We start from the raw sequence: 19,816 nt of genomic DNA, 5'->3' as shown, positions 1-19,816 counted from the left end.
TGTTGCGCATGAGACGAAATATGCGACAATCCTTTGGAAAGGTGGTGATGTGTGACCATACAGCAACTTTTAGAGATGGGCATTGATAAGATTTTGTCTTTATCAATTCCCTTATCATTTCCTTCTTTTTCAAGTGAATAAATATGTAATAAATATGTAATTGGTCACTGGATCTGGCGTAAATATTAAGAAATAAGTGAAAATTGCACGTCATGTGACGGTGTTGTACAGTTTTACAATATGTTATTGACTGAATTAAGCCATCTAGTGTCTCGAAGTGGTTATAGCATTATTCTAAGTTGTTTGGAACCTTGCCGTAGCTATGAATCCAACCATTAGCCTAACTTTTCTCTCATTTGCTTGAAAGTATTTTGACATTTGGAGCTCTCATCATGTCTAAAAAGAGTAACTGTGATATGCCTCTGTGATTAAATTTTTAATTCTACTCTAAAGCCAAAGTTATACCGACGTATGCTGACCGCTAGCATACGCATTGTTTTTGGTAAATGAGGAGATTTATGCCATGTTGAATGTATTGAAAAGGAATCTCCTGTGAGAGAGTAATGTAGATTTCTTTGAGTGTTCGGTTCTTCAGTAAAACTTCAACTAGGAAATCTTTAAACAGTTTTCTTGGGAAACGTTATCTAACTGCTAAGCTAAGATAGCTGCAGCAGACTAGTGGACGTAAGGTCCTTCAGCTCTGACACAATGTAAAAAATCGATGTCTTATCGATTCCCAACCCTAGCAACTTAAGATTTGGGAGACACAACATTTTTCATTTAACAGATGAGATAAGGAAGACAGTTGAAGTCTCAAACTGGCGAGACTCACTGCTGTCAGTTTTACAAGTTTGATTCGCTCTTTGCTTTTATACGTCTGGGTAGGGCTGAACGATTTTAAGAAAAGATTGAATTGCGATTTTTCTGGCAGATATTGTGATTTCAATTCGATTCACGATTTTCTTCAAATCAAGCTTTGGGATATTCATATGTAGGGCTGAACGATTTTAGGAAAAGATCAAATTTTTTGGCAGATATTGCAATTCACAATTTTTTTAATCATCAATAGTGATGATAAATAATCTGTTTTCATCAACTTCTACTCCTAAACAGAGGCTTTGTGTCGTTGACCTGCTTACCAGCACTTTTAACATATAGATTGTCTACAAATTTGTAAAACAGAATGTGTATAATACTTGACACAACAGATCCTGAGTCAGTCAGGAGCGCTGCAAAAAATTGCTGCTTTGGCGATCTCAAAATTGCATTGTCTAAAATTGCGATTTCGATCTGAAAACGATAAATTGTTCAGCCCTACGTCTGGGTCTTTCAAAGATGTGTGTGGTGAAATGTTGGAGTTTATAAACTGCTTTAAGAGTTATTCATCGAGGTACTGGAGCATTGCTGCAGCTCTTGTTCCTCAAAGCAGCGTTCATATTACTGATTTTATTGTTGAGTTTTTCTACTGTGCGCTCAGAAACCCCACACACATCTCTGTTCAAGATCACCAAACTTTCTCTTTCTCTTTGTTCACCTGATTGACTCACTGATAACACCTGTTTGTGTATTCTTGTAATAAAATCTCAATTTCTCTGGCTAAAAAATGCTTTTCTTGATCTTCTGTCAGTCACGTCGTTACTGCAACGGTCCCGTTTGTTTGATGACTGAAGGTGTATACAGGCACTGGACTGTTGTGTCCAGTGTCAAAGATCGTACTCTTAGTGTTTGCTTCAGTCCCTCTCTCAGATTAATCAAAGCTTTTGATATTTGATATTTGAAAGGGCTGGTAAAATGAGAACAGCTTGCACCAGTTATTGCTTGTGATTGGAACAGGTATGACCGTAAAACTCGTCTTTTCTTCTTTTAGGAGCCGCTTGAATTTCCTCACGGGTGGTTGAGGAGTTATAGTGATTTAAAGAGCAATTGTAAAATGTGTTGTCTTGGACTTTAATCTCAACTAAATGGTGAAATGGATTAATCATCCACTTTTATTCAGTCCCCAGCCTTGGAAATATTATAATGGTTGCCATAGCTGAACATTGCTCTGCTGCAGTGATTTGACAGGTCTGAACTGATTTTTGTGCAGCATGCGTGGTCTTTCCTCTGCATTCTGCATGAGATTGATCTCTGCTTGGTTCATGTTTTAAAGCAAATTGAAAAAGGAAGCCTCCCTCCAATCAGGAACACTCTGTACTCTGCACACCCCGTCACAGCTTACTGAGAAAGATGCCTCTTCTTATTAATTCATACGTCTGTGATGAATCCTCACCTAAAAATGTGCTCACCATCTGCAGAATTCTTCAGCTCAATCCTCTCCTGTCTGCATCTGTGTGCTCCTGAACATTAAGGTGACAGGAGTCTGTGGCAGCCCGTCATTTCGTACCTCTCTGTATTAAAACGAATGCTGCAGGTCTGTGACCACGAGCATTCAACGCTGAGATCTGCCGCCTGCAAAGAGTCGAGAACATCCAGATTTTCTGCAGCAGGGGACAGAGAAGTTTGTAAAGGAGGAGTGATCATCTTCCTCCCCAAAGAGCCAGTTTCCATCCTCATCAGACTCAGCAATCGACCGTGAAGCTCGGCTCCAGATGGAGCTTCTTCAGTCCTCCATGTGCAGAGTGATGGACGTGATAGCTGAGGCGGGATTAGACCAGGGAGACGTGCTTTACTAGTTTCCTTAAAGTAAACAGTCCTGTGAGGCGCTGACACTGGGTCCTGGTGTAAACAGGAAGCTGGGAGGATTCTGGGAGTTGGGCCCACACTTTTGTAAGCCAGATTTGGCTTCAGTGTCAGTAAGGGTTTGAGCATCTGACCGACTTTTCTGAGATACGCTGCCAAGACAGCCCAGATTTGTATTAAAGAGATGAAGTTTGATGTCTCATTGTAGCGTTTATGTAGTGTCTGGCTCACTGCATTCAGCGCTCTACACTAACTTTTTCAGTTGGTCCCACCATGATTTGGTCGCACCATTTATCAATTAATTAATTAATTAATCTTTTTTTTTTTTGGGGGGGGGGGGTTGCAGTAACTCTAGCTATGATTTTGCTAAATACTTTATTATTATTTTTAGAGGTGTCCCAGTCCGATATCCCCAGTCCCAGTTGATATTGGTCTGATATCAGCAAAAAAAAACAAATATCGGTATCGTATCGGAATGCATCTAAAATCTCTGATATAAGCAGTCCATTCCAGACTCCACTCCTGATGGGTTTTTTTTCAATTTATTTAGGTTATTTTCTGGGTTTTATAATTCATTCTTTATTTTAATCAATTATTAGTATTTTTTATGTTTAATGTTAAAATTTCTGTTACCCATTGGTTAATAATAAATGGGTCAGTTTCTCCTCATACCTACTGTTGCTGACTACTGTTCTTTGTTTGAATAATATCACTTAATCAAGCCTTTTCTAACATGACAGACATACTAAAAAATAAGTAATAAAAGTATGCATGTTTAATGCTGATATCGTATCAGATTAATATCGGTAACGGCCAATACTCAATGCTGCAGTATCTGTATCATATCGGAAGTGAAAATGTAATATGGGGACATCCCTAAATATTTTATATGAAGTTTGCAACAAGTACTAGTTGACAAAACAGGTTATTTCTTTTATGCAATTTTAAAGGAAGACAACAAAAGTGCTTCTTAAATAAAAGCAAATAATAACAACAGACATGCATGTGTCAACATGTCAGTTATTTTAGTTAACAAAAACATTTTTGTTGAAATAAAAAATGAAAACGAGGCTTTTCATAAAACATTTACTTAAATTCTTCCGTGAGTTTACAAAACTTACTGAAATAACCTAAAACGACAGAGAAAACTCCTTTAGTTTTCATCTTTGTCAGTCTGTAGCATATATAAACTCGCTACTTTTACCAATCTAGAGTGCTGAGAGTCTTCCATTTTTTAACCCTTTCTCCGGCTGTTCTCCTGGCTTGTGATATCTCATGATTATTTCCAAACTTCAATCGCATATGCGACCATTTTGGTCGCAGTCTCGAGCCCTGACTGCATCAAAAACAAACATGACTCTGTAGTGCTTTCAAGGCCTGATCAATGTCCATTTCTGCAGCTTCAAGTTGTTAAAGGACTTGTACTGCTTGAATATCTATAGAGAAATAGGAAAATTGGGCTGTTTTGTAACTTTTGATCAGGAGTGTGACTGAATCATGGCTCAGTTTTTCAGAGGCGGTGGTTTAAAACTCACTGGTTATACTTCAAATTAATCTAAATGCATGATGTTGGATAAATCATTGTGCATAATTTGGGCTGTATGCACCAGTTTGACAGAAAGTGTAATCTGAAATGACTGTTTTGATATTGAACACCAGCGTACCCCGCTCCGTTCTGAAAACCATCCCAGAACAAGAACAAAGAGTTCTTTAGCGAATCAAAAGTTCAAACCCCTCGTCCACATCTCGTGTTTTGATCTCACTTTGCAGAAAAATCCAAAGTTTGAGCAAACTCATGACTTCTGTCATCACATCCCTCATTCATCCTTCCACAACTTCTCCCCTTGTTTCCACGGTCCAATTGGCTCAGAAAACACGCAGCTTCATTTGATGATGTCAGGAGCAGAAACATCCCTTATATGGTTGCACACAGCTCCTATTTTTCCCTTTATTTGGAATAGAAGAAATGAGGAGCAATTTGAAACAGTGGAGGGCAAAAACTGGCTGCAGCTCTGTCCAAGGTAAACTTTTCGATTCTCAAATCCACATTTCAGCAGCTCGGTGCATAGCAGAGCAGTTAGTCAGTGCATAATTCACTTTGTTTGACACGGACAAACTTCTGTTTAAACTCTGAGACCGCGACCCTTTGTTTCCACATGTTGTTTTCTGCAGACTTGAGTTGATGCCTTTGCAAGTTGATCATCAAAAGCCTCTGCAGAAATAGATTTGCATGCATGTTAGAGATGCAACCAGCATGTTAGGAGGAGCAGGAGGCCAAGTCAGAAAGAAAAGAGGCCCTGAGTTTTCCCCGAGGACAGCTGATAAACCGCTTGGCAGGAAAGGCCTCGCAAATGACTGCATTCCTTGTTAACCTTGTAAGGCTATTTTTACCGCTGAAGAGCCTTTTGAGCTGGCACCTTTTGTTCGCCCTGCAGCGTGAAACAGGAAAGACCAGTTTGCATTGTGCTCCTGTGGGAGTTTGGCCGCGATCTCGCCGTCGTTCATCGCCATCCAACCATCCATCCAAATGTGGAGCTGTGTTTGCGTCGTGCATCCTCACAGCTCTGCAGCTGAACAGCTCCGACTGAAACTGAAGTTTTTTCCAGGCGATGAGTAAAACCTTTGCCTGAATAATCACAGACTCTCTGTGTGTTTGTCTTCGTCATGTTTTTAAGGGACATTCCTCGGCTGAAAATCCCCCAGACTGTCTCCGGGAGGTGAAAGGCCCTCCAACAGACCCTCTTCCTGTTGCCTGAGAGGAAAAGTCCCTGAAGTGTTTGGTCGTATTGAGCTGTGGCTCCTCGGGGATTCCTGGAAGTGAATGTGATCAGGTCTTAAGAGGATTAAGAGGAGACCCTGGTGGTGTTCAGCCACGGGTCAACATCGTGGTTATGATGGGAACGACCTCTCCTCGTCTCCTGTCGCTGCTCATCTGTCAGCGTTCAGCTACTGTCAGGAGAATGAGAGCTACAGGATTAAAAATGTGACTTTAAAAGTGAAGGAAGCTGATTTCTTGGCCTCTACAAAGACAAACCGTTAGTTTCTGATGGTCCGATTAGCACAGCAGAAATTCCAACAAGAAAAGTGGAATTAAGGAGGAATTGAGGTCGAATCAAAGGAATCATTCGTACTCGTGGTTATACGTGGTGTCCAAAATAAAACAATCAAAACTGGAGACTTTAACAGACTTTATTTGAGTATGGGAAGAATTACCAAGACAGAAAAATCTGTTTCACTGCAGGACCATCACCACAAACCTGCAAATTTCCCCGTCAGTCTACAAAACAAGCCACAAGCATCTTATCATGTTCTCACACTATAAAAACCCGATGCTCTGATGTGACTTTACTGCTCACACTGTACGTCCACGTGTCGGACTCTGTATCCTTCTTCTTCTGTGGTGTTTGGGAGCTGAACCCTTAAATCCAGCTCTGCCATGTCAAAAGGAGGAGAAGAAAAAAAACCAGAAGTGGGAGACGCACACCGAAGATGCTCAGTCAACACAAACGCACTGCCTGGGTAATCTGCCATTCTGTGTGAAGAGAAAACAAATGGGGAATAAATAAGTAATCAAAAGACATGTATAGACTAGAAATTGGCTGGACAAACGTAGGAATATGGTCTGTCAATTCAGCTAAATTGAACTTTAGACCAACTTCTTCCAACTTATGTCAGCAGCGTGGAGGCTGTGACAGAGGGCAGAGCAGAAACACACACAGCAGGCAAGGGAAGAAGCTTGACTTCAGCAGCAAAATATACATTTTCTTCTTGTTTGTTCTGGAGTTTTTGGAGTTTTTAAGGAGTGAAACAATCAGCAAACAAAGCCCTTAGCTTAGAGTCCTCTCTTTTTCCTTGCTTGCAGCAGCTTTAAGGAAAAATTACGACTTCAGATCAGTGTTTTCCAAAAGCTTTACTACTTTTTTATACTTAAAAATGTCAAATAAAGCACATTGCATTGAAAAACACAAGGGATGTAAAGATGCATCGCTTCACAGTTAAAAATTGATAAAAATGTGTGACGATTCAGATAGGCTGAGATAAAAATAAACCATGATGTCCTTTTTAAACAGCAGGGGGCTGGTTTTAGGGATGGGTACCAGATTAGGTACCGATTCACATAAAATCAAAAGGTACCATGTTTAGGGACCTAAACATATCCTAAGTTACTTTGAGAAAGTGGAAGAGGAGGTGATTTTCACAGACTAACCAGAGTTATTCAGCTGACATCTCCCACTGTGGAAAACAAAGTCATTACCTGTTCAACAGAAACTCAGCTGTCTCTGCGTCAGTCTTCAGTCCCAAATCCCTCTGCAGCTTTTTCCACCGGTCGTACATTTCTCCAATATTCAGTCTCTGTTGGCACCTGTGTCGCTCATAATTCTTCCTTGCTTCAGCCTTTTCCTTGAAACTTTTTCGTTTTCTTCCCTTCCCTGTGGAGGGTAACAGTAACAGCTTCCTGGTTTCGGTCTTCTCTGGCTCCATGATGCTTTGGTAGCTGAGCAGCTAGCTGACGTGAGAGGGGTAGTGGGGAAGAACAAGGCGGGACCATGGGCATGACGGTGTGAAGCGAGGGAGACAGGATTGGTTTGGTCAACTAGTATGCAGCTTTGCAGCGGATAAACTGAATGGATTATTTTTGTTCTTTTTGGTCTTTGTATTGTGTAGATTGGACCATAGGACCATTACAGCGCTATAAACGGTGTTATTAAGATGTACAAAGCTTCCAAATCGTAGACCATGGCTTTAAGAGATTTTTTTTATAATTATTCAATTAGTTATTTTTAATTTGTTTAATTATTTTTAATTTTTATTTTTTGTCATTCAAGATAAAATGTTATTTCACTGGCACTTTTTTTACCCTAGAAAATAAAAAAAGAATTCTCTGTAATTTCTTTGAAATAAGAGAAAATATTTTGTAGCTTTTATACATTTTTATACAAAATTTAAAATTTTGCATTCACTGTATGGTTTGTGTTTTGCAGTTGCAGAAACAATTATATAATTAATTAAAATAATTAAAATATTAATACCTTTCCCAGTCTTATTTTTTCTTCAGGCTCATTCTGTAAAAAAAAAAAAAAAAAATTAAATCATGACAAAATTGCATCTTGTCTTCATCTCTTCTCCTCTTCCTCTCAGAGCCTGGATGAGCTGGACGATGATGATGCTGGAGAGAAGGAGCGGAAGGAGGAAGAGGAGCTGGTTCAGGCCAACACTTTCCAGAACGAGGCCATGACCGCCGACCCCGTCACGGGACACTTACTGGTAAGAAGAGAGAGGGACGGGCGCGGTGGATTTTATTCATGGGAAGATTTCTGGGTGCATTTGTTCAGCTTCTTAATTCACTAACTTAAACTTCAGGGTTCACAGAGAGTTCACTGGCAGCTGAAAAAGCGCCATGTTTCTGTGTCTTTGTGCTCCGAACAGTTTAGTCTGTCATAATCTGATATCATAGTCCTCACTAATCCTCACCGCTCAGACTGATGCATCAGTGCTGCCAAACAGAGGCACTGTTGCCCAAGGAGAAACTCAGAGAGCTCAGGATCTAAAAAACTCCACAAAGGTGTCTCTGCGTTTCATCATCTCTGTGAAATCAGTTCAAAGCAAAGAGAAACCGCCTTAAACGCTCTTAAAGCTACGGTACGGTCATTCGCTTTGAGGGGTTTGAGCTGCAGGTGTTCATGTGACTTCCTGGAGAGGTGGATAAATTATTCTATATGCTTTATGTGTCCCAAAATCGACCTTAATGTGGGTTTTTTTCTGGATTTGGATGAGAAATTGATCCCAAATGAAGCGGCCATGCAGACATCAAGCTCGCTGATCAGGTTTTCCTTTCCAAACTGGACCAGGATTTAAAGTACACTTTTGGAGCTGCAACACGCCGCATGTATCCGCAACCTTGGACGTGTTTGTGACGGAAACCAAAGCTACAGATGAGGCGCCTCTGCAGCTGAGTGAAGCTCTGGCTCAGACCGGTCGCCTGATACGCATCAGCAGGCTGATTTTGTTTCTGGCTGGGACCGTCTGAGGCTGTTTACGAGCAGCGAGGGCATGTGTTTGAAACATGCACACAAACACCACCAAAACAGGAAGACTATGACAGCACCTGCTGAGCTGAGGGGGGAATAAAAATCAAAAGGCTCTGCTGTTTACATGAGGTTGTCCACGGAATGAATAAACATCCAGCAGCTTCCATGAAACCCGTCTGGATCTCCTGTTACCATCCTCATGTTCGGAGGCTAACACAGACCAGATGTGGCCGTGCAGAAAGTAACCATTAGAGGTCTCACTGTCAGTCAAATCAAACACATGAGACGTTGTGATGGGGGTCCACCGCCCGCTCTGTCGTAAGGAGGCCGGCTGGATTTACAGCAGCGCCGTCAGGTCGACATCTGTAGAGACACAGCATCCCAAAAATGTGCCTCCTCTCCAGGGCGCCATTCATTAACACGAGACAAGCAACCGCCATGTCAGGCCGGGTTATGATTTACAGCGTCTAGTCTGGGCCGTGTCGCTAGAATCAAGATATCAGGACAAAGAGATCTTATGTCAACTTCTGCTTTCCAAAGCAAGCTGCACACTGCAAAAAACGGAGTGTTTTTGTCTTATTTGAAGTAAAAATTGTCATATTACACTTGATATGAGCCAAATTTAACTGACCAGTCCAGAAAAATGTCTTGATTCAAGTTGTTTAAAGACAAAAATGTGGTCTGAATTACTGTAACAAGTAAAAAACATCTGCGATGGAACACGAAAAGTTTACTTGAAACTAGAATAATGTCTATCATCCATCTGGAGTGACTGGGGAGCTGGATTTTTTTGACCTATACTGCAACCAGCCACCAGGGGGAGCAGTATTTGTGGCGGCCTCACTTTGAGCCAAGCAAGATGACGTCCTTTTTTTTGTTTACGGTTTCAACAGATAGGACAGAATATTTAATGCATCTACTGCTGAAAACTTTCACACTCGAACAAAACTCATCCAGAATTAGCTGCGTGATATTTTGTCTCCCTGTTCTGCAAAAAGCCCCCTGAGAGGTTTTGTACATTTGTCTGAGAACATTTTAATTGCTTCCTAACAGAAATGTTTTGCAGTTCTGTCATGCTTGGTTTTAATTCAGATGCTGGCCTCACCTGGCTGTCTCAGGCTTTGATGCTGGCTGAAGGGATAAATGTCAAAATGCCAGCGAGGAGGATAAATTGAAGCCTCAAGACTGCTGCAGGTAAACATCTGCAGACAGTTATGGTAAACTCTTGGCAGGTTCAGGTGTTTTATTTAAATTCAGAGCTCAATTTGTTTCTGGAAAGTTTCTGCAAAAATCCTGCGCTTCTTAAATTTGATGTTTTTACAGAAACCTGAGCCCAGTGTAAGTTTCTTTCCTTTCTTTCACACCAACTCCCTGAAGTATTTTTGCTGGTAGCAGTCCTGTCAGAGATAAATACTGTATGGTTTAGTTGGCTTAGTCAGCAGTAATCCCTACAATCTTGAACCAACAGAGGTGTGAATGTGAACAAATATTGGTTCAGGCAACAGGATGAGATTCAGTTTCCTGGTAGCAGCGAGGCGGCAGCTCCTGGATGGGAAAGCCATGTGACAGGGAGTGAACGTGTCTCTGCTGCTGCAGCAGGTTTTGGACTGGAAGGTGATAATTAAAAATGCAAATCAAACTTGGAAGAGGAAGGTTTTCTTTCCGTGTGAAGGAGACCTGAGCGGCTGTGTTTGGACCAGATGATCCTGAGGAATGCTGCACATGTTCTGGTGCATGGATCACCGCAACAGGTTGTCTTGTAACACATGCATACCAGAGGGAGGTAAGGCCTGATAACCAGGACCACATGTCTGCAGAGGGCCTCCGTGAGCCGGCTCGGATCAGATACATGTGTCTCGTCACGCAGCGGCTCCAGGACAGAATTGAAACGGGATAAAATATTTCATGTGGAGTCTCCGTTAAATCCTCAGCAGCTGAGGCTGAAGAGTTACACTGCAAAAAACTGAAACTTATCAAGTGTTTTTATTTGTTCTGTCAGGCGATTAAAAAAATTAATCTAATTAATTACAGGATTTGTAATTAATTAATCTAATTAATTGCAGTTTAATCTCATATCTGCTTAAGGTCCCAAAATAAAGAATTTGAATTCCAGGACATTAAAATTACATTAAAAGACATTAAGAAACATTTAAAAATAAGAGGGGAATATATACAACACATTTTTAGGTACCCTGAGGCACAAGAAACACATGAAAAAAGTTTTATGGTTCTATCTTCCTGCACCTAAGATAAGCTAATTTGATTTTTAGGACGGTTTTTGCTTCTGTTCACATTTTTACTCGATGTGGACTCAATTTTCACTACAATATGAACTTCTATACTTCTATGAGGTCAGGAGAACCAGGGCTAAAGGCTAAAAACTGTGAGGAACTATGTACAAAACACTTAATTCAAGTCTTGGATCAAAGAAAAGTGAAGTATTCTCAGTTTAACATGCTCTGAACACACAAACTGTTGCTCATTGGTGCAGAGCTGAAACATGACACCAGGAAGATGGAAGCAAATTTTCAAAGAATTCTTTAAATTTAAATACAGGACAAATATTGATCATTCAGGGCTTGTTTAAAGCAGTAAAGAGTGTAGAATTATCTGTTTTTTACAGAATTGAGCTAGAGCAAACGGTTGATTTTCTGCAGATTTTCAAAAAGGGCGTGTGAATAAACGAGATTTGGAACCACTCTTGCTTCCTCCCCGGTCTAAAGCATGTTGCTGACGTCAGGTGTGATACATTCAGGGACCGTAGGAAATTTGAAAATCTGATGAGAATACCACTTTTCCAGGTAGGACAAACGGTTTGTAAATGCCAGACATTTGAAAATAAGTGCGTTTTTGAACACCCCGCGGGTTTGGGATCCAGATTAATCTGCGTTATTTTTTATAACGCGTAAATTTGCGGTGTAATTAATTAATCTAATTAACGCGTTAAAATGACAGCCCTAGTTTTTATCGTATTTTTAGTAATTAATGTCTTTTTAGACTTAAAGGGCATGTTGCAGGTTTATTATTTTCTAGACTAACACTTAAAATTGTCTGTATAATGGCAGTAGAATAATGGCAGTAGAATAATTCAATCATTGTTTAAAGGCACAAATTTAGTAACCTTGCAGAGCAGATGGACCTGCCTGATTCAGTTTCTGAACTCCTGCAGGTCCATCTTGTCAGGCTCCAATGACCAACAAATTCACTTGGCTAAATTCTAACCGGCCCAATCAGGGAAGAGAGGCAGGAGCTGTGGGAGCAGACGTGACGTCAGCAGACTTTCGTACTTTCCAGTGTTTCTTTGATTCTTAAGTTAAATTTATAAAAACGGCAGCTGTCGTCTAACGCCTTTTTCACAGCTGTTTCTCATGATCTAGTAGTTGTTCATTTATTGTTTCTTAGAAGCATCGGCTCACATAAGCTACGTCATACCGTGGCTTGATGTGGATTGGTCCGTGGTGAGTGTGTCAATCAGAACGGTCGTCCAATCACCAGCTGCTGATTTTTTTTAAAGTCCCCCCACTTCGTGTCCTCCGATGCGCCCTGCTGTCCATTCTCCTGCTGCAGGGACAGCGGCTCTGACTGTCTCCGCTGCCGGCTCTTTCCAGCACACTGTTTCCGCGTGCTGGGGATCACTCGGACCAATCAGACGCTGTGCCTCGGCCGCAGGGCATTTAAAGGCGAGGAGAGGCGCTCATTTGATTGGTGAAGACAGCGCTCAGCTGTGTTAAACCCACTCACGGCTTTTCTCCTCCCTCTCTGCCATTTGCGCGGAGGGAGGCGTGGACGCGCAGCTCTGCGCTCCTCTGCGCCTTGACTGCGCCTCTCTTGGCACTGCAGGAAACTTGCAAAGTGCGCCAGTCACGCCCTGTCCGCGCGGCGAATGCCGGCGCAGGGCAGGTGCGCCTGCGCTTGCAGCTGGTCTACAAAATTAGAGCCTATTGAGTCTAAAAAGTGCATTTTCTCCTGAAAACAAGACAAAAACACTTGATAAGATTTTATTTTTTTCCAGTGCAGGCTGTAGGGGATTGAAGTGCATAAATGTCATCCTGTATATTAGTTAGCTTTGCATGCAAATTATGAAATATGTAATGTTTCTGACACTTTATCCATCAGTCATGCATCTTATCTTTGCAGAGGATAAATTTAACATTTCTTCTTCCATGATCCAAACTCAGCTTAATTAAAAACCTGCAGGAACTTTCTAATCTTTATCAGTGTTTTTGGAGCGCTGCAGTGTAGAGCAGCCAGTTGGGCAGAGGAGGTGTATTTAACGAGATTTTCTAACTTTAATGAGCTGTCAGGACATAAATCAACCATCAAATCAAGCTGTAAACGTCAGAGAAAGATGAATGTGCTCCTATCAAACATTAGAGGAGCTCTCACACTGAGAGAAACACACACTAAGCAGTGATCAGAGTGAGTTCAGTGATAAAGTGTGTGTTTTATTGTTGGTATTTGTCTCTGTGTATCCTCAGCGGGGCTTATGGGAGCTGTCAGTGCAGCTGGAGCATGATAAATAAAGTTGCACAGGCGTGAATTGTGCTCAGTGAAGAACGTGAATTAGGCTGACCTTGTCTCACAGATTCATGCAGCAGACAGGACGGGCTCATGGGAGCAATTTCAGAGAAGAAACCCAGTCTGAGTGAAACACTCACTTTAAGAAAAGAAAAACTCAGTCGATAAAAACATCCTGAATACAGAGAAATGATTAGTCTGGATGGAGACGGACACAAACATTATTTTCTTTTCATATTTCTGAATGAAGGTGGAGACGCTGGCTCGGAGAGACTTCTTAGACTGTCAGACTCTCACACCACTTCATTATGTTGTCAGAGCTTAAAAATGTAACTGATTATTTAGGGATCAGTGCTTTTATGTGTCTCATTGTTTTGGTCTGAGTGTAGTCCGTGCAGATCCACGCCGAGGAGGATCAGCTGTCGTTAAAAACTTTGGAAACTTTGTGAATTTGATATTTCAAACCTTTGTCCGCTGACTCTGAGTCTTCCTCACAAACAGATTTATTCCAATCATCCGCTGAATCCTCAAAACAAACATTATTTCCTCTTGGGAATCGTCTGTCAGGGTTTCCAGGTCAACCCTTTATTCTGCTCCTCCTTATGGTTTATATAGGCTACAGTACAGCGCGGCAGTGTGAGAGCAAACACACATTTACATTTAGACAGCATCCCTCCTCTTCCTCCTCCTCCTCCTCCTCCTCTGCTGCGGCGCTCTCTGAGAGGACTGTGGGAAATGATGTCTGTGTGGTCAACCTCAGGACAGGAAACTCTGGAGACCACGAAACAAAAGCTGGAAAACCCAACCTCAGAGATGTCAGTGCAGGATCTCATCCTCATCATCTTTACTTCCCTCCTCTTCATCATTAACTCCAACATTTCTCTTTTTCAGCATTAGTTCCTCGTTTCCTTCCTTCTCCTCGTCATGATTTTTAGAAATCTTCCTCTTTTTCTTCCGTGTCCTCTCTCCTCTCCTTCTGGTCCCCTACCTTGCTCTTTTGCTTCTAGTCTCCTTTCTGTTTCCTTTTGTCCTTGCCATCTTGTCCTCTTCTTCTTCCTCTTCACATCCTTCTTCCTTGTCATCTTTGTCCTCTTTTTCTTTATTAATTTCTTTCTTGTCCTCTTTCTTCCCTTCTCCATGTCCCCTACCTTAAACTTTTGCCTCTTACTTCATGGTCCTCTTTGTCCTCATCCTCTTTGAAGTTTAGTTTGTTATCTCCTCTCGTCCCTTATACCCTTGTCTCCTCTTTCTTCCTATTCCTCACCATCATCCTTTTCCTCTTGGCTTCTTTGATTCCTCTTGCACTTGGTCTTTCTTGTCTGCTTTTTCCTTGTCCCCTTCTTCTCCTGTCTTCTGTTTTATTCTTCCTTGTCCTTGTTGTCCTGATCTTTTTTCTAGCCTTCTCTGTGTCTTTCTTCCTTGTCCTCTCTGCTCTTTTGCTTGTAGTCTTCTGTGTTTTCTTCCCGTTCCCTTTTGTCCTTACCATCTTGTCCTCTTTACTTACTGGTCCTCTTTGTCCTTTTAACATTCTTCTTCCTTGTCCTTTTCCTCTTTTTCTTTATTATTTTCTTCCTTGTCTTTTTTTCTTCTCTTATCCATGTCCCCTACCTTAAACTTTTGCTCCTTGTCCCCTTTGTCCTCATCCTCTTTGATTTCTTCTTCCTTAACTGTTGGTCCTCATTGTCGTAATCCTGTTTTATTTTGTCTTCATTGTCCTCTTCTTCCTTGTCCTCATGTTCCTCATACCCTTGTCTCCTTTTCCCTGTCCTCTTCTTACTTTTCCTCTTGGCTTCTTCCTCGTCTTCTTGCACTTGATCTTTCTGTCTCCCTTTTCCTTGTCCTCATCTTCTGTATCTCTGTCTTCTTTTCTCATCTTTTCTCTTGTCATCCTTTCCTTTTCCTTGTTTTTCTCCTGTCTTTTTTGAGTCTTCCTCCTCATTCTCTTTTTTCATCTTTATCTTTGTCCTTATCTTCTCTGCCTTTCCCTGTTGTGTTTCAAATCATCTTTTTCTTCCTCTTTCGATAACCCCCTCCGTCTTCCTCCTCGTCTTTGACTGAGAAAGTTACAGGAGGGAAAGAAGTGTTGATTAAAGTGAGTTTAGATTTCTCCTGATCCTTGGAAACCGTCTCGCTCCTCTTTAATCCAGACGTCTGTCGACCTCGTGTGCAGATGAAGCGTTATTCAGACCCCGACCTGGAGCTTCTCTCTGACTCCGTCTCAGTAAATCTTTCCTGGCCTGAGCCGTGAAGAGATGAAGGCCGAGTTTCGTCCTGCAGTAACAGACGACATGTCACTGAGACGGAGAGGCTGCTGCACGGAGATTCAGGCGAAGCGTTTCCCTGCCCACTTCTGACTGATGGATCCCAACAGAGCCAAGGCCGCTCCATCAAACCCGGGACCCTTCACCGCACGAGACCTCAGGAGGGGGAAGACGTGTGTTTGTCTCACAGTGCCTCATTTTTCCAGGGCGGCTCTTCCCCTGCGGCGTCTTTATTGGAGGGTCGGCGCTGTATGGATCTGAACAAGCTTTGGATCAGCCCCTAATGGAAAAAGAAGATAAACATTCACCTCAGCGTTGCTAAACACGATTGCCTTGTACAACTCAAGGCTCTGAGGTCGAACTATTAAACGCAGCAAAGCTCATCTATATATCAGCGGCGTTCCTGCACAACCTAAAGGCTTTCTATTAACGCCGCCGCTGATAGATTCCTTTATCCAGTCGATGGGACGCGGTGATTTCTCCTCCTCCTTCCTGAGGCGCACCAACAGGAGCGATGATACCTTCCTGAACTCTTTCTCATATCTCTCTGCTCCCTTTGTTTCCTCACTAAATGTTTTGCTCTTTCTTTTTGTTTCAGGATACCCCCAGATCCGGGAGCGGGCGCCACAAGAGGTGAGACTCATTTCATTCTGCTCACGCTGAGTTTATCTGCTGATGTGTCAGAGGATGAAGGGATCCAACGGGCCGTCTTCTGCTGCGTCACGCTTTATTTTCCCCCTCAGAGTGGCTCTTTTTCTGCTTCCTCGCTGAAGAAGGATGAGTGTTTTGAGCGGTAGCTGACAGGACGCCATCTGGACCTCAGACGCTGCTCTGTTGTTGCTGGCTGAGTGCTGAGAGTTTATCATTCGCTCTGAAAGGTTTGGAGTTGGAAATGTGAGGCTCCATCCTGTGAAGGTTGCTTTTGGGTTTTGATAAGAGGCTTCAAATATTTCATGTCCCAAAACAACCTGAAGGAAAAACATTTGAAAATGGCGTCTTAGTCTGGAAAGATTTTATTTTCTTGTTTCAGACCTTGTAGACACGTAGCTGGGCATTTTCAGAAACGAATACCCCCCTCAGTCGTTTTTAAAAATACCTTCAGACAAACCCACCGATAAGTGCGGCTCAAGGCATTTCAAACTTGTGTTTTGTAGTAATTTTCAGACGTAAAACCTGTGCCAGCCAATCAGAATGAGCCCCTGTCATTCAGTTGTGATGTTTGAGAACCTGGCGTTTACACAAAACCATGAAACCAAAGTTCTCAAAAATCGTCACTTTGGCCAGAGTTTTTCAGAAAATATTGCTTTAAAGCCGTGGTTTTGTATGGATAACAGGCGTAAAGGTATAAAAATTAGGAATGGATGAATACTGACACCAGGTATCTGCCTTAATTGAAGGTATTGGTACTCGTGAAGGTTGCTGATACCAGCAGCCCATACTCAAGTCCTCCTTCCCAGTAGTTGGTGCTACATTGCTGCAGTTTGACACCATGGTAAACGTGCATCAGCTCCTGTTTAGTACAGCTGCAACTAACAATTATTTATAATGTTGACTCATCTATTAGTTATTCTTTTCTTGGCCTTTAAAATGTGCAGACCTTTAAAATTCAACCTGTGTGTTGCAATTTCACTGCATTTACCCAGAGTTAGGTTCTCAGCTCTGATTGGTCAGCCCTGTGTCATGTTTGTTTGTTTGTTTGTCTTTATTTCATTCATGATGACATAAAAATATAAGTAAAGTATAAAAAAAACTCAAAATAAATCTCAAAATGAATGAAGCAGGTAACAGGAAATGAAGTTGTTGTTCGCAGTGTTGGACAAACCGCTTGTTAGTGACTTTGGGCTTAATGTTTATTTGCTTATTGGGGCTTTGCTCTCTGTATGATCCCGTCTGACTCTCTCCCAGCTCTCCATGACAACGCGTTTAGTTTCGTTTCTCTACATGTGCTATTTCCACTTCGCTCATGCGCACTCCACCCCTCCTCCTCTCCGCTGAGTGTTACCGGTGCAGTGTGAGCTTGAGAGTGAGAGCTCCATCAGATAAATGTCCTCTCTTTTCAAAAGTTAGGGGAGTTTTGACATTAGTTTGTGACTGAGATTCTGAAAAACTGTCTGTAACAGAGAGTGAAGGAGACTCTCTAAATCACGTTATCAGACACTAAACTCCAGGAGCTGTCAGGCTCCGTCAGAGCCTCCGTCAGCGCACAGCGCTCTCTGGGAGTGGAGATTTTTCCTCATCAATATTCCTCACGTATGAACTTAGTGATCTTTTTCCATAAAAGTATCCAATAACACAGCACCTCATGCTGTGAACTGAAGTTACAAATGAGTATTACCCCCTGGCGTCGACTGTTAAAAATTACATCGATGAATTTTTTTGTAGTCCACGAGTTGATTATGTCGACCAATCGTTGCAGCCCTACTGTTTAGACAATATGAATGAACCAGGGAGAGTTGACAGTTAAACTATTTCATATTGCACTTCACTTTTTTTAACAAAGATTACTAAAACTGTGGCAGTTGTTTGGGTATTTTTTTGCACTTTTGATTTTTTATTTAAAAAAAACTCAGAGTTTTCACCAGCTCAAAATGATCTGTCACGAATAATTGAAACGTTATGTATCAAAAGTACAAGTAGTATCAGTACTTGGTATTATTGAGTGCTCAAGAGAGAGTACTCATACTGGTATCAGTATGAAAAAATGTGGTATCAACCTCCCCTAATAAAAATAAATGCAGTTTCTTAGATACCTGGCCTGAGTGAGGCTCGTCCACAGCCAGACTAAGTCAGCTGGTGAACCTGGCTTATGGTTTCTCCATTTGGTGACATTTTCTGGGAAATAAACACACACTGCACACACCAGGATGTTCACAATCAGGGTTTTGACCCCTCAATATTATTTTTCAGGCATCCTAAGCTCTTAAATTTCAGTAAATTTAAGTAAATTAGGCCTGAGAGAAAATAATTAGAGATGCACAGATTGTGAGAATGAAGTCTGTGCAAATAAATCTGTAAATAAGTGTTTTAAACTCAGTTTTTATTTTGCTTAGAGTGGTTGTAGACTCAAACTGTCGACAAACTGCAACTCTGAGCACTTTTACACAGGTTTTATTTTTGAAACCAGATGTTGTTCCTTGGTTTAAACTACTTGTGGAATTATACAGCGTTCATCTCCATCCTCAACCTCTTGATCCAGATTGTTTTTATCCCTGTTGTCCTCAGAAAACTTCAGCCCTAATTTAAACTCGGTGGAGATGTCAAACTGTGTCGATGATGTCGCTGGTTGTGTATCGTGTTTGTGTTTTTGTTTATTTCATACTGACACCTGAGTCCATAGGAGTCGTTGTCGTACCTGTCCCTGCTGCTGTCTGCTCCCTCCTCCCTCCTGCTGAGGCTCCAAAGAGCATCTGATTGGCCCAGCCGCTTCCCCCCCTCCACAGCGCCCCCTGCAGGGCGCTAATGGGCCATGGTGGGATATTTAGTATCGAGGCCATGGTTGTTTAGGCTTAGCTTCAACACCTGCTGAGTGCCTGAGCGTGTGTGTGTGTGTGTGTGTGTGTGTGTGTGTGTGTGTGTGTGTGTGCTGATAAAGGACAAGTGGCCATGAAGGGCTACAATGAGGGAGACAAATGAATTCACTTTGTGTCGGCGTGGGCGAGCACTAAGCCGAGCGTTTCAAGGACCGGCTCTTGATCAGAAGCGATGGTCGCTCTAATGTTCGTCTCTCTGTGAGTAAAATAAGACGTTGGTCCCTTTAAAAAAGCCTCAGGGCACAGAAAACAAGCTTTTGACTTGTGTTTGGGGAAACTAAGCATCAGTAAAGGATAGAAGACAAGGCCGAGCTGAGTCAAAGAGATACAAAAAAAAACCAAACAGGAAGTTTCCACCCTGGGGATCAGCTCTCTGGAGTCCTGAATCACATCCTCTCAGTTCCCTTCACTCCACATTTTCAGAGTCAGAAATACAGAGTGTGATATTTACTTCAGGAGCACTCTGATGTTTTGGACAAATATGTGAAAGTGAAAATTTTCACTGCAAATTTCTGACAAGAAAACTGTGAAAGAAGTTTTTTTATAAACCTGCTTCTCTTTAGAGGAGTCTGGTAAAACCACGACCTCAATGTTTACGAGGTGAGCAGCTGTAACAGACTGATCAGGTCAGACAGCTTCACATGAGGTCAGCCCATCATTCATTTACATCAGCTGATTATTTCCCTTTTTTTCAATACCTCTCAGAATTTAAAAACTTTTTCAACTCAGAGTTTCAGGGTTCCGTTTTTTTTCCTATAAATCTGGCCTGGTTTTTTCTCATAAGTTTGAGACTTTATCT

The 19,816-nt window shown here is 41.8% G+C and overlaps 1 protein-coding gene across 1 annotated transcript in view; it reads left to right on the top strand.

Moving 5' to 3' along the window:
• Positions 1-19,816, top strand: part of pawr (PRKC, apoptosis, WT1, regulator) — an 89,690-nt gene that overhangs the window by 56,669 nt on the left and 13,205 nt on the right. The window contains exons 3-4 of the mRNA XM_074698743.1: positions 7,819-7,944; positions 16,086-16,120. Of these exons, the coding sequence (XP_074554844.1) occupies positions 7,819-7,944; positions 16,086-16,120 (161 nt within the window). The remainder of the gene's footprint in view (positions 1-7,818; positions 7,945-16,085; positions 16,121-19,816) is intronic.

The sequence above is a fragment of the Halichoeres trimaculatus genome, unplaced genomic scaffold (assembly GCF_033239565.1).
Source record: "Halichoeres trimaculatus isolate MK-OKI-2021-1 unplaced genomic scaffold, fHalTri1.1 fHalTri1_scaffold_21, whole genome shotgun sequence".
Lineage (NCBI taxonomy): Eukaryota > Metazoa > Chordata > Actinopteri > Labriformes > Labridae > Halichoeres > Halichoeres trimaculatus.
This window is presented reverse-complemented; position numbering and strand designations above follow the sequence as displayed.